General features: G+C 35.6%; 1 protein-coding gene across 4 annotated transcripts in view; it reads left to right on the top strand.

Annotated features, from left to right (window-relative positions):
* Positions 1–15,790, top strand: part of LOC150108262 (uncharacterized) — a 406,756-nt gene that overhangs the window by 327,783 nt on the left and 63,183 nt on the right. For all 4 annotated transcript variants that reach the window (XR_016548126.1, XM_090390668.1, XM_090390669.1 and 1 more), the window contains one exon: positions 8,368–8,441. Coding sequence is in view for 3 of the 4 variants with exons in the window: in XM_090390668.1 (XP_090246794.1) it covers positions 8,368–8,441 (74 nt within the window). In the remaining variant the exon portion in view is untranslated. The remainder of the gene's footprint in view (positions 1–8,367; positions 8,442–15,790) is intronic.

Below are 15,790 nucleotides of genomic sequence, written 5' to 3'. Positions count from 1 at the left end.
CTTTGACACTTACTACTTCATTAAGCAATTTGAACTACACCGACTGGACAATATCTCTTCTAAACCCTCCTTATGGTATAAGTGTGTGGATGATATTCTTGCTGTTTGGCATGATTTTCTTACCAAACAAGAGTTCATCACAAAAAAAAGAGTCCACATCACATCATATCCAGTTCACTCTTGAGGCAGAAGATGATCATAGAATTGCTTTTCTATACCTCCTTCTTCATCAACCAAATAGCAATCTTCACTTCTCTATTTTTAGAAAGAAAACAACCCATACCAGACTAGACATTCATGCTCTTTCATCATCCTTGTCAAAAATCTGGGACTATTAAGACTAGTACGTTGAGCTCACCCTGTATGTATGCTCTAGTGAAGGACAGCTGTCCCAAGAAATAAATTGTATCAGGTCGACACCTCCCTTCCTTACTAATGACATCAATGAGTCTTATATCAACAAAGTTGTTAATAATTTTAGAATTTCCTGAATCCTAAAGTGAACCAACTCCTTAGATCAGTTGGCCTACATGTGTCCTTTTGCCCTGTTAATAAGATCTGTATTTTTTTTTTTTTAATCTCATCATCATCATAAAATTCCTGACATGTACCCTCAAGGGGTATACAGCATATCATAGTACTACATGAAAAACTTACATCATTACTAACTTCATATCTACAATTTTCCTCCAAATCAGTCTGTTACCTGTCAAGATTCTCTTGATTCTGTTGTGTATCTTCTAAGACACTTTTACTGTATCAATCCACCTATATCTTGATCTTTCTTTGGGTTTTTTTTCCTGCCAACCTGGCAGAGAACACTTGTTTTGCTAATCTTTTCTCTCTAATTCTATTTAAGTGACCATACCACCTGAAATTAGCTCTGCTAACACCTTCCTGGATGCTAACAATGTCACGTATTTTCCTAATATCCTCATTTTTAATATGATATTGCCATTGATACCATCTGTTCATACCTCTAATCTTTCTCAGGACTCTTATATCTGCAGTCTCTAGTCTTTGGTCAAGTGTTTTATTTTTAACCCAGCTCTCAGATGCATAACTTAAAATTGGTTTGAACACTGTCTTGTATACAGCTAATTTAGTGGTTTGACTAATTTCTCTCTTATTCCATATAAATTTATTCAGTTGACTTCTTACCATACCAGCTTTGTTGATTCTGTTGTCTATTTCCGTATTTAATTTACCATCTTCACTAAAAATCGTGCCTAAGTAGCTGAAATGTTTTACTTGTTCTATTGGTTCTCCATTCAGAATGCACTTGATATTTTCAATGCTTTTGCCTATTTTCATTGTCTTTGTCTTGTTACTGCTGACCTTCATGCCATATCTATTACAGCAATTATTCAATTTAGTCAGGGACTCTTGCAGACTTGAAGCGGATTTATTTAGAAGTATAACATCCGCATAAAGCAAAGAACTGAGATTAACATCTCCAATTCTGATATCAGGTTTACTACCACTTCATAATGTGATCCATATAGATAATGAATAACAGAGGGGATTTGTCTGACACCAGATTTAACATTAAACCATCTTTCTGTACTTCCTTCAGTTCTAACTGCTGACTTAAAACTCAAATAAAGACTAAATATTGCTTGATATAATGCCCCCTCGGCACTATATAACTGTAGCGTTTTAAATAGCTTCTCTCTTGGCACCTTGTTATATGCCTTTTCCAGATCTACAAAACTTAAATACAGATCTTTGTTATATTCCCATGATTTCTCAACTATTTGTTGAAAGTGAAAATCTAATCCTGACAGCCTTTGTTTGGCCTGAATGCAGCTTGTTTTTCACCAAATTTTTCTTCCACAATCCGTCTCAATCATTTCTCAATATACTTACATAAATCTTACCAGGAACACTTAGTAGAGAAATACATCTGTAATTCTCACATTCGGTTTTATTTCCTTTTTTTTTATGTATGGATTCTACTCCAACCATTGGGAATTTCTCCCTCTCTCCAGACCTTCTGAACTATGCAGTGCAGCCACTGTAAGACTTTTATACCTCCATACTTGAGCATTTCTGGTTGAATATCATCTACTCCTGCTGCCTTTCCACTTTTCAGGCTTTTGGATAGCTTTTTCTACTTCAAGTATGGATATGTATTCCTGATTGCATGTCTGTTGAATGTTTTTTACTACTGTGCTGTCATCACTGCTTGTTTCGTTTAGCCATTTTTGAAGTACATCATCCATCCATCAAGGATATCTTTTTTCACCAGTTTTCATGTCACCTTTATAATCTCTAATTCCTTTTACAGCACTCTTTCCTCCATTTCTGAGCTTTTTCAATAGCTCCAGAATATTTTGCCACCTCCTTGATATTTATTTTCTATGTTCTTACCAAAGCCTTCCTATGATTTTTGTTTAGCTAGCTTTACACAATGTTTAGCTTTCTTAGATTTGTCTCTTTATTCTCTAAGAACACAAGCTGGCTTATTTGCCAGGAACTTTTGATAATGCTTTCTTCTTTTCCTTCAACTGCCTTTTTAACCTCTTGTGGCCAACGTGTAGTTCCAATTTTTGTATACTCTAAGACAACCTCACCATATGCCTCTCTGGCTGAATCAATCAATGTTTTCTTCAGGGCTTGTCACTTAATCTCCAAGGTTTGGTTCCTGTTCTTAAACTCTTTCATTTTTTCTTTAATAATGTTTGTGTATTTTAGTCTACAGTTCATATCTGAGAGCTGCTCAACTTTTATTTGCTTTAAAATTTCTTACATGATCTGCTTTTCAATATGAAGTGCAATTTTATCTTGCTCAAGATTAAATGATGATCACTTCTGATTTCAAATCCTGTGTACACTCTAGTGTCCTGCATCAGTGAGAAAACATCACTATCAATAATAACATAGTCAGTGAGACTTTTCTTATTCTTTGCCTCTTCTCTCCATGTTAATCTTTGCACATTTTTATGTTGGAATATTGTGTTAATAATAACCAGTCCATGTCCTGAGCAGAAATCCAACAGGTATTTTTGATTATTATTAGCTTTTCTCTTTTCTCCAAATTTTCCCAAAATATTTTGTATGTCTGACAATCATTTTGTTGTCTCTACGAAGGTGAACTTTGACTTTTAGCTCTCCCCTGAGTCTAATTGAATTCCATGCTAGTGTGGATCATCATATTTTGTACAAAGTGATAGCTCTTGTATTCATTGTAATATACACCTCAATGACATTAAATTTCAGGATCTGGTGGGGTGCTAAAGGGTCAAAGCTGTATAACTGAGAGGAGACCTGCACATAGCCTTTAAATGAATGTGGAGAACGGACCAGGGCATCTGACCTAATGTCCACTCCTCACCTTCTTGTGGTGCACCCTGTTGGGTATCTACCTGGGTACTGAACGAACGAGGATGGGATGGCAATTTGGGATTTAGCCGACCAAATTGTTTTCTTATTGGCTTAAACCAATATACAAAATGATGGTACAACATGACAAAAAAATTCATGCCGGCTGGGGCATTGCCCGGTTAAACAAGTCCCCCCCGTTGTTTTCGCCAGGGAACCAGGACGAACAGCAAAAAGTCAGCTACTGGAACAAATCTGAAAGCACACCCCAACTCAATATCACCAGAGTTAAAGATCGGTACTATCAACATAAGAAACCCGAATGGCAAAGAAATGGAGCTAGCTGAGGAATTAGATAAGTACCAGATCGACATAATAGTGGGTGACTGAAACAAAAAAAAGACAAAAACTGGTGAGATCTTTCTGAGCAATAAATACAAAATGTTATATTCAGGCAATGACAATCAAGGAAAAGAAGGAGTAGCCATAGTATTCAACACAGAATATGAGGCAAATCTTCTTGAATGGCAGGCAGTCTCAAGTAGAGTGATCTCGGCAAATATCAGAATGGGGAATTCAGTTATTACTAAGAGGATTTATTTTAATGAGTCCTGTTAATTGTTTAAAGTGTATACAATTACAAAAAGTGTTCGCATATAAGTAGATGAAGAACGAAGATAATCGGTAAGAATATTCCAACCATTGATATTCCTATGCAGAGATATATGTGAGTTTCTTCCTAAAATATCCCTATATTAACAGTAACATTTTTGCAGAGATTAGCTGAAGTGTGGATTTAAAAGTGTATACTTGTGAAAAAGTGTTACCACCATTATATTGTATTTGAAACTTAAGTAACTATGAGATATTTGTGTAATTGGTTACTGAGGAACTTTATGACTTTGAGCTTTGCCAAGTAGTTAATTGAATTTGGGAAAGCTATGTTTCAGACAACAGATTTGCCATTGCTTAAAATTATATGACTGTATTATCAGAAGAGCTAAAATGTTTATAATATCTTATTAATATCAAAATTAGAAAATAAATATCAAAAAGGTGGTAAGATATTCTGGAGGTTGTTGAAAAAGCTTAGAAATGGAGGAAAGAGTGCTGTAACAGGAGTTAGAGATGATAAAGGTGACATGAAAACAGGAGAAAAAGATATCCTTGAAGTATGGAGTAATTACTTTGAAAAACTGCTAAATGAAACAAGCAGTGATGACAGCACAGTGGTAAAAAACACTGATCAGGCATGCAGTCAGGAATACATATCCATACTTGAAGTAGAAAAAGCCATCAAAAGTCTGAAATGTGGAAAGGCAGCAGGAGTAGATGATATTCAACCAGAAATGCTGAAGTATGGTGGTATAAAAGTCTTACTGTGGCTGCACTGCATAGTTCAGAAGGCCTGGACAGAGGGACGAATTCCTGATGATTGGAGTGGAGCTCTAATAGTACCCATATATAAAAAGGGAAATAAAAGTGAATCTGAGAATTACAGAGGTATTTCACTACTGAGTGTTCCAGGCAAGATTTATGCCAGTATACTTGAGAAACGGTTGAGAAGAATTGTGGAAGAAAAGCTTGGTGAAGAACAAGCTGGATTCAGGCCAAATAGAGGCTGTCAGGATCAGATCTTCACTTTACAACAAATAGTTGAGAAAGCATGGGAATATAACAAAGATCTGTATTTAAGTTTTGTCAATCTGGAAAAGGCATATGACAAGGTGCCAAGAGAGAAGCTATTCAATATGCTACAGGTACATGGTGTCGATGGGGCATTATATCAAGCAATACTTAGTCTTTATTTGAGTTGCAAGTCAGCAGTTAGAATTGAAGGAAGTACAGGAAGATGGTTTAATGTTAAATCTGGTGTGAGACAAGGATGTACATTACTCCCTCTGTTATTCATTATCTATATGGATCACATTATGAAGGAAAGTGGTATTAAACATGATATCAGAATTGGAGATGTTAATGTCAGCTCTTTGCTTTATGCAGACGATGTTATACTTCTAAATAAACCCACTACAAGTTTGCAAGATTCCCTGACTAAATTGAATAACTGGTGTAATAGATATGGTATGAAGGTCAGCAATAAAAAGACAAAGACAATGAAAAGAGGTAGAATTGTTAAAAATGTCAACTGTGTTTTGAATGGGGAACCTGTTGAACAAGTAAAACATTTCAGCTACTTAGGCACGATTTTTAGTGAAGATGGTATATTAAATATGGAAATAGACAACAGAATCAACAAAGCTGGTATGGTAGGAAGTCAATTGAATAAATTCATATGGAATAAGAGAGAAATTAGTTAGAACACTAAATTAGCTGTATACAAGACAGTGTTCAAACAAGTTTTAACTTATGGATCTGATAGCTGGGTCAGAAATAAAACACTTGACCAAAGACTAGAGACCGCAGATATGAGAGTCCTGAGAAAGATTAGAGGCTTGAACAGATGGCATCAATGGCAATATCATATTAAAAATGAGGATATTAGGAAAAAACTTGACATTGTCAGCATCCAGGAATGCATTAGCAGAGCTAATTTCAGGTGGGATGGTCATTTAAACAGAATGGGCACAGAAAGATTAGCAAAGCAAGTGTTCTCTGCCAGGTTGGCAGGAAAACGACCCAGAGGAAGACCAAGATATAGATGGATTGATACGGTACAAAGTGCCTTAGATGATAGAAATATAAGATCTGGTAATGTTGGAGTCTTGACAAGTAACAGACTGATTTGTAGGAAAATTGTAGATAGGAAGTTAGTAATGATATAAATTTTTCATGTAGTACTATCATATCCTGTACACCTCTTGAGGATACATGTCAGGAATTTGATGATGATGGAACAGTTAGGACTTGCAGAACATGCAATCTCTGCCAACGTAGTCCTTTGGAAGATGATTAAGGTCCTTCACAAATGTTATCTTATGAAATTTTTATAGAGAAAACTGTGAAAGCTTGCTTTATTCTGAATCCAAATAGAAATAATGGCCTGAATTTCCACAGTCAATATATTTTTTTAATTAATTAATACTTCATCTCTTGTTTAAATGTGTATTGGTAGGATCTTAATGTATTTTAGAGTGTGTCACTATGAGAAGCACAGTCTAAAATACATAAACTAATCATGTATGAGTAGGTTATGCATTTTCACTGTTGAGTCTTGCAGTTTTCTTTTCTACTTGTTTAATTTTAAAGTCATGTTGAAGATGCTTTACATGCTAGGACAAAAATTCTTTGCTAAATAAAGTCTCATGTAAGTAATAAATCTGTAGTTAGTCATTATAAGTTATCTCCTTATTTGTCATGTTTTGAGATATAGTATTTGAGCAACAGTGATTAAGGGAAAAAATGAATAACTGTCGTATTCAACAATAAACAAACAGATAAATGTTTTTAGCACGCAGTTTATATGTGTGTGTGTGTGTGTGTGTGTGTGTGTGTTGGGAAAATATAAAGAAACAGAATTGTTTTGGAAAAATATAAAGTGCAAAGCTAATAATACTAGTAAGTATCTGCCTAATTCTTACACCAGACAGACTAATCATCAGCAGCAATATATTCAGGATAAAAACATGCATAAATTCATAGAGATAACATGCAAAAATGGATTAAAAATTAAAGAGTCTGAAAAAACACAAAACAAAAGCATGCATAGAGACCCAGTAGCAAAATGTAAAGAAAATGTTGGTTGATTCAGCAAGGGAGAGAGTAATGTGATAATGTTGTTTATAGAGATTGAAAAATCAGAATTTCGTGGTGGAATCAAAAAACAGATAATGAAGGTGACATAAAAACTGCAGATAAATATATTATTGATATCTTTAATCATTACTTTGAAACAAGCTGAAATGCAGTAAGTAGTGATGGAACAGGCAGAACAAGTTATATTAACCTGAAATATGGAAAAGCAGCTAGAGTAGGTGATATTTGATCTTCATCAATTTCCTGATATGTACTTTCATGGGTTGTTCAGCTTACTATGACAACACTACATGAATAAGTTTACATTATTAATAATCTCTTAATCAACATTTTTCCTCCAAATTGGTCTGTTACTTATCAGCACTCAGTTTTGTCATATCTACATTTTGATCTTCTAAGACACTTCTGTCTGAATCAGTCCACCTAGACATCTTCCTATGGGTCTTTTTCCTGCCATCTTGGCATCAAACACTTGTTTTACTCTACTCTCCCATTCTGTTTAAGTGACCATACCACCTTAGATTAGCTCTACTCACACATTATAATATAATCTATTTATCTCTCCCTTCCATCTGCTTCAGATGGATTGGAGCTCCTCCTAATGAGGAGTCATGGCAAAATAATGCAACCGGCATGCCACTTCTCTGTTTCCTCCCTGTTGGAGATATTCATGACTGTAGTCTGTGTGTGTGTGTTCACGGGACTGGTTTGCCTGTTTGCAGGATGGAAACAACCCCAGTTAAACTGGGGAAAAACCCCTACTGGCTGCTCCCAAGACCAGCTGACTTAGCTATGACTGAGGAAAATCCTTGAGCTCCTCACGTCACCGACAGGAATCGAACCTAGGAACACTCCTTCCCCAGGCATATGGTTGCGAAGCGCACATCCACTAGGCTATTAAATAACATTAAATAATGATAGGGCTAATCTACTAACATAATATTCATTGTTAGTTCTACAGGATTCTAGTTGAGTAACAGAAACCTCACATTAGTGCTCCAACTGCTATAAACAGGATGTGACTACTGTTCAGGACTTTAGGCTTACCTTTTATTTAATCTCACATTTTCACTATGAACTAATTCAAAGAACATTCGATATTCTTTGGTGTTATGTATGGCTTCTGTAGATTCACTGTGAATAACAGTTGCCTCCTTACAGATGGCATGTTTGCTCTCACTTTTTTTTTTGTGTGTGAAAAAACTACATACAAATGTAAACTAACTAACAAATGACTGATTCATTATTACATAATTTGTATTATACATCTGTTTTAGGTTAACAGTGATTGCATATGAAGTTAACAGATGTATGATATTTTATATTTAGAACGCATACATCAAGCTCATGCAGCTGCTGCCAAAGCTAAAAAAGCTATCCAGAAGACTAAATTGCCAAGAGTAGTAAGTATTCATTTGTTTCAACTATAATATATCAGTTTTGCTTCTGTAGAATGCTTAAATATTATCGGTTGAAAATCATTTATCATGAGGTTTTGATTTTTTTTTGATTTTGCTAGCCACAGTGTTTGGATACTGAGACTGCCATTGGTGATCTATAAAAGATTACTCTATTCACTGTTGTGGGCTTGCATCATGACTCATATTAATTATTATTAATATGAGTCAATTACTTCACCAGAGATCCTTTTCCAGTCTACACAATGCCTAAATACCTGTCATACTGAAAGCATTTACTGAGGTGTACTTACAGCATCCACTAGTAGCCCATTCTGCACACTCACCACAAACCACGAGAAGAACCTAGATCTCATATTCATCTAATGACACCCTTACTCTGTTTCCAGATCAAAACCAGAGTTCTCCCCCCCCATACACACTTTACACACATACCGTGAACTGTAAAATCTGACTTGTGTCTATACTTAAGATTCCCTTACCACCTTATATACACATACACACACACACACATTAACACTAATGTTTGAAGGTCGTTAATGTTAACATTAACGACCTTCAAATGTGATTCAGTTAATGTTGACAATAACTAGGGAATGTTAATATTCTCTAGTTATTGTCAACATTAACTGAATCACGTTATTCAAGTCAAAAAAAATTATTCAAATTAAGTGGATATTGAATCCAACATTATTTCAAAGCCATATAGAGAAACTACAAGAGTTTTGTGCCGAATATAGAAACTAAAAGTTTCAGTGGATCCAAGTGTAAGCAAACCTTTCGTGACAGGGATAACTCGTAGTAAAGGCGGAGTAAACCCTTATCACTATCCTGAGTATTTCCCATAATGTAAACCACATCTTCTAGCAGACATGTATGATGTTATACATTTGAGTGGGGGGGGGGGGGATCACTACCCAGACCGGTTTCGACCTTTGTTGAGGTCTCATAAGTGGGAGCCAGACCCAGGTGTAAATACTCAGGTTGAAGTGATGCAGAACTTATACTTTACCATACGAGTTGCCAGAAAAGGTGTCACATCACAGAAGGCATCAAGAATTACTGGAAAAAAAAGGAGAGCCAAAAGACTTCACTTCGGCGAGGCAAAATTATTCAAATTAAGTGGATATTGAATCCAACATTATTTCAAAGCTGAATAGAGAAGCTACAAGAGTTTCGTGCCAAATATAGAAACTATAAAAGTTTCGGCAGATCCAAGAGTAAACAAACCTTTCGTGATGGGCAACTCATAGTAAACAAAAAAATATTATTTCTCACTTTAACTAGTTAGTTAATGTTCACATTAATGGGTAGAGCATAGTATAGGTCCTAAAAACCCATTAAAATTTACAAATTAAGGACAGAAAGTGGTGTTTTGAAGCAATTATATAGCCGATCACAGTTCAGTCTGTTCAATGAAAAATTTATTAACAAGGATGAAATTCCTCAAGATGAAGTATCCTTGTGACAAGCTACAGCATCTCAGTCTCTTCCCACTGGGCAGGGATATCGAAAGTGTCATTACAAATCTAAATGCTTCACAAGAATCTGTGCATGCCATAAAAATAATTTACTATACAATTCAAAATGCCATAAGTTGCTAAGTTTTACTATGCTATGATTTGCAGAGTACATAGTACTATGTACAATTGCTGAGTTGTTGGATGCAAGCTTTTGGATGTGTGTAGAGTGATTTTGAGGGAAGATTGGATTTGTATAAGAGGGATGGCCTACATTTGAATGCATTTGGCATCAGGAGTCTTAAAAATTATTAATTGATGTAAGACTTACCACAGAGAGTCAGGGAAACTGAATTCTGATGGGAGGAATTGTGAGAATCTGTGTGTGAGGGCGACAATGTTAGATAACTATGTTAATGACGGGAATAGTTATTATTATTAAAAGAGACCTCCAGGGAGTCAGGGACTCATCGAGGAAGGCCACATATACTACACACCAGCTATCATACTTATTCTTGAATTCATTCACACTGCTTGCACTCACAACATCCAATGGCAATCCATTCCAATTATGCATCACCTATGAGAAAAAAAAAACTAAAAACCCTCCCCCCCTTCTTAGCAGCATTCATTCTCAGCTTCCAAGGATGCCCTCTTATCCTTTCCCCACCTCCATAAATTGAACAATTCTATCAATTGAAATCCTGTATGATCCTTTCAGAAGTTTGTAAGTCTCAGTCGTATCACCCCTCTTTCTCCTGTTTGCTAGTGTCTACGGTCTACAAATTCTCAGTCTGTCTTCATAATCAGTATTCCATAATCCTGATATCATTTTTAATACTCTCCTTTGCACTCTCTCCAATATATATGAGAATCACAATGGAAACCAGGAGACCAGACCTGTGCATGGAAATGATTATGAAGATAGAACGATTCTGTGTTCATCCAGTTGGACCTATCAGGGATGTGTAACGATGTCTGCATAAGTAATGAACTAGATAAGAACAGATATGGAAGTTGGTGAACTGTATCATGCACCATAGACAAGTGTATACAAAAGAGCATGCAGGTAATTTATTATGTGTGTACTTGAATGCTAGGAATATCAGGAACAAAGGAGTAGAGGACCTCATATTGTAGGCATTAGTGAGACCTGGCTATCAGAAGCATCTGGTATTGAGTGCAAAGAGTACATGTCATTTTTAGGAAGGATAGACAGGATAGAAGAGGAGGGGGTGTGCTGCTAATGATATCAGATGACTTGAATCCAGTTAGTATTGAGACCTATGATTGTAATAATGGTTAACAGTTTTTTCATGTGGCAGTGAATTTGAAGCCACCTTGTGGGAGGTGGAGTCTAACAAGATTAAATACATAGTGGGGTGTTGTTACAGACCTGGTGGATCAGTTGCAGTCACGAAGAAATGTATCGCCAAATAAATATGATTGTGTGAAAAGAGTAACCATAATGTGAGAATTTAATTATCTGAACATTGATTGGGTAACTATGAAATCTCATGAGAAGAATGAAACTGAATTTATCGAGCTGCTCAAGACAATTTCCTCAAGCAGCATGTGACAGAAGGAACTCGTGGTCAGACTGTTAGATCTGATGATAGTGTCAGAGGAGGTTTCAGTTAAAGATTTTATTATTCTTCTTCTATTTGGTGACAGTGATCATACAGTACTCACTTGGGAAGTGGCTAAGTTTAAGTCTATGAAAAAGAAATTATGACAACTGAGTGGTATGCTAGGTTCTGTACCATGGTATCAGTTTTTGGATGGGAAGGATATCGACAGTGCATGGGAAGTGTTTAAAAAATACTTAAATGATGCAATATCAGAATGCATCCCAAGAGTTTAAAGAATAAACAAAGTAGGAGTGAAATGGATGTGTAATCTAATTAAGAGAGATTTTTAACAAAAAGAAGATGTGGAAGGAATATCTTGTGCATAGGATGATGTCAGTTATGATAATTATAAGCAGCAGGCCAGAAGAGTCTATAGTGTTGTACTGAAAGCTAAGTCCAAGTATGAAAAGAAACTGGCTCTGCAAGTTAAAGAAAGAATGAATTTGAAAGAATAACTACCGAATGTGGATGACTGTTGCAGAAGTTATTGTTCAACTAATGAGCAGCCATTTTGCTAAAAGCTATCAACCTGCAACATCGAACTCACTGCTACTTCTTTATCTCATGAGGAAACTCATGTAGAGGAAGTACTAGAGCTGTTGCACAAACTGAATAAGAATTCTGCAATAGGAACTGATGGAATATCAGCACAGATGCTAAAAGAGTGTTCAGCTGAACTGGCTATTCCCTTGACTAAGCTATATAATTTGAGTCATAGAACATAGAAGATTCTGCAGAGTGGAAAGAATGTATGGTAATCCCATTGCACAAGAATGGTTCAAAGATCGACATATCCAACTATCGACCAATCAGTATCTCAATGGGGTGGCAAAGATTTTGGAAAAGTTGGTTAGGGCTCGCATTCAAAACTGGGTTGACAGAGAATCTCTGGATTCAGAGAAAGATGTTAAAAGTTTATTTTTCACTTGGTTAGACTATAATAAATTTAGTTTAATCCTTTATCCGAGTGTGAGCAAACAAAGTTTGCACCTGAAAATATCTTCAGGACTGGGATAAGGTAGTACAATACCAGGCAACTCATAGCAAAGGTCGACCAAGCTAACATCACTCCTATCTCAATATTTCCCATAATGCAAAACACATCTCCTTGTGAATATGTATAATGTTATGCATCAAAGGAAGGGCCACTACCCAGACTAGTTTCGACCTTTATTGAGGTCTCCTCAGTGGGAGCCAGGCTCAAATGGAGATACCAGGCAGAAGCAATGGCGAGGTCATCTTTACCCATAGGAGTTGCCAAACGGTGTACCACTTATTATCAAACTACTCTGGATTCAGAGAAAGATGTTGAAAGTTTATTTTTCACTTGGTTAGACTATAATAAATTTAGTTTAATCCTTTATCCAAATGTGAGCAAACAAAGTTTGCTCCTGAAAATTCTCCTGCACATATTTAATGCACAATTTGTGCATTAAATCATTAGTGATCACAGCTCTCCACCTCAGCTGACTCATACCTCAGTAACAGGCTTACAGTCTTGACTTTTTCTGCTCTTCCAAGTTATTTGTTCTAACTAAACAGTCGTATCTTCCACTTGCTGTACTCATCCATATGGCATCAGTTGCATAATGAATCTTCACTGTAGAATGCTATTCATTCATCTCTAACAGAATCCCCATACATAATGTATCCTCTTTTCACTCTTTACTGTTCTAGTCCTCATTAAAGATAACATTTCTGTAATCTTGCTGTACTTTTTTTTTTTTTTTTTTTTTTTTTTTATATATGCTACTTCCATATTACCTTACATTATTGCTGTCATTACAACTACTTTATCATTCATTATATCTTCTATGTTCTCATTCATATGTTGGTTGCCTTTACTCTCTCATTCCCACCTATACTGTCACTGATCCTCAGATTTTGGTCTCTTATCTTTAATGTCCACTAATTTGCTCTTTATCTCTCTTTGATGTTTTCAAAACACACTCTCACCATTTTTACTTTCAAGCCACAAGCATTCATTCTCAATAACGAACACATTACTCTCTCTCTCACCTCATAAATTCCAAGTGTCAAACTCTAAAAAAAGGTGCCTTGGGAATTCTTGTTATTTTATGCATTGGTGCCATGTATTGTCTTACGGTGTTCAAAATATATACTAAATATCTAAATCTGTCATGTTGCACCATCATTTTATATTTTGGTGGAGAAATTTTTTGAGGCTTTAGAAAAAGCAACTGACACAATGAAAAAGGAAAAGGTAGTCCTTGTTGGGGATCTAAATAGCAGAGTAGGAAATGATTGTTAGACATACAAAAATATTTTCGGAAAATTTGGAGAAAAGAGCAAACCTAATAATAATGGCAAATACCTTGAATTTCTGCTCAAGACATGGACTGGATATTACTAGCACAATGTTCCAACATAAAAATGTGCAGAAATTCACATGGAGAGAAGACACAAGGAATAAGAAAAGTCTCATTGACTATGTTATTGTTGATAGTGATGTTATCCCACTGGTGCAGGACACTAGAGTGTACAGAGGATTTGAAATTGGAAGTGATCACCACTTAGTCTTGAGTAGGATAAAATTGACTTTCATACTGAAAAGAAGAACATGTAAGAAAGTTTTAAAGCGAATAAAAGTTGAACAGCTCTGAGATGTAAACTGTAGACTGAAATACACAAACATTATTAAAGAAAAAATGAAAGAGTTTGAGAACAGGAACCAAACTGTGGAGATTCAGTGACAAATTCTGAAGAAAATGTTTTATTGATTGATTCAGCCAGAGAGGCATGTGGTGAGGATGTCTTTGAGTATACACAAATTAGAACTCCATGGTGGACACAGGAGGTTAAAAAGACAGTTGAAGGAAAAGAAGAAAGCATTATCAAAAGTTCCTGGCAAATAAGTCAGGTTGTGCTCTTAGATAGTACAGAGACATATGTAAGAAAGCTAAACACTGTAAAACTAGCTAAACAAAAGTCATGGGAAGACTTTGGTAAGAACATAGAAAATAAATATTAAGGAGGTGGCAAAATATTCTAGAGGCTGTTGAAAAAGCTCAGAAATGGAGGAAAGTGCTTAAAAGGAATTATAGATTATAAAGGTAACATGAAAACTGGTGAAAAATGATATCTTTGATGTATGGAGTATTTACTTCGAAAAATTGCTGAACGAATCAAGAAGTGATGACAGCACAGTAGTAAAAAACATTCAACAGGCATGCAATCAGAAATACATATCCATACTTAAAGTAGAAAAAGCTATCAAAAGCCTGAAAAGTGAAAAGGCAGCAGGAGTAGATGATATTCAACCAGAAATGCTGAAGTATGGTGGTATGAAAGTCTTATAGTGGCTGCACTGCATAGTTCAGAAAGCCGGGACAGAGGGACGAATTTCAAATGATTGGAATTGAGCTCTCATTGTATCCATATATAAAAAGAGAAATAAAACTGAATGTGAGAATTACAGAGGTATTTCTCTACTGAGTGTTCCTGGTAAGATCTATGCAAGTATACTTGAGATATGGTTGAGAGGGATTGTGGAAGAGAAGCTTGGTGAAGAAAAAGCTGGATTCATGCAAAATAGAGGCTGTCAGATTCAAATTTTCATGTTACAACAAATAGTTGAGAAATCTTGGGGATACAACAGAGATCTGTATTTAAGTTTTGTAGATCTGAGAAATGCATATGACAGAATGCCAAAAGAGAAGCTGTTCCAAGTGCTACAGTTGTATGGTGTCAACGGAGCATTATATCAAGCAATACTTAGTCTTTATTTTAGTTGTAAGTCAGCAGTTAGAATTAAAAGAAGAACAGGAAGATGGTTTAATGTTAAATATGGTGTCAGACAAAGAGGATGTACATTATCCCCTCTGTTATTCATTATCTATATGGATCACATTATGAAGGAAATTGGTAGTAAACCTGATATCAGAATTGAAGATGTTAATCTCCATTCTTTGCTTTATGTGGATAATGTTATACTACAAAATAAATCTGCTTCAAGTCTGCAAGAATCCCTGACTAAATTGAATGACTGCTGTAATAGATATGGTATGAAGATCAGCAGTAACAAGACAATGAAAATAGGCAAAAGCATTGAAAATATCAAGTGCATTCTGAATGGAGAACCTATAGAACAAGTAAAACATTTCAGCTACTTAGGCACGATTTTTAGTGAAGATGGTAAATTAAATACGGAAATAGACAATTGAATCAATATAGCTGGTATGATAGGAAGTCAACTGAATAAATTTATATGAATAAGAGAGAA

Source organism: Typopeltis vanoorti, chromosome 3 (genome assembly GCF_054136105.1).
Source record: "Typopeltis vanoorti isolate ZY-2024b chromosome 3, IOZ_Tvanoo_1.0, whole genome shotgun sequence".
In the NCBI taxonomy this organism is placed as follows: domain Eukaryota; kingdom Metazoa; phylum Arthropoda; class Arachnida; order Uropygi; family Thelyphonidae; genus Typopeltis; species Typopeltis vanoorti.
Note: the sequence above shows the minus strand (reverse complement) of the source record. Positions and strands in the feature narration are given on the sequence as shown.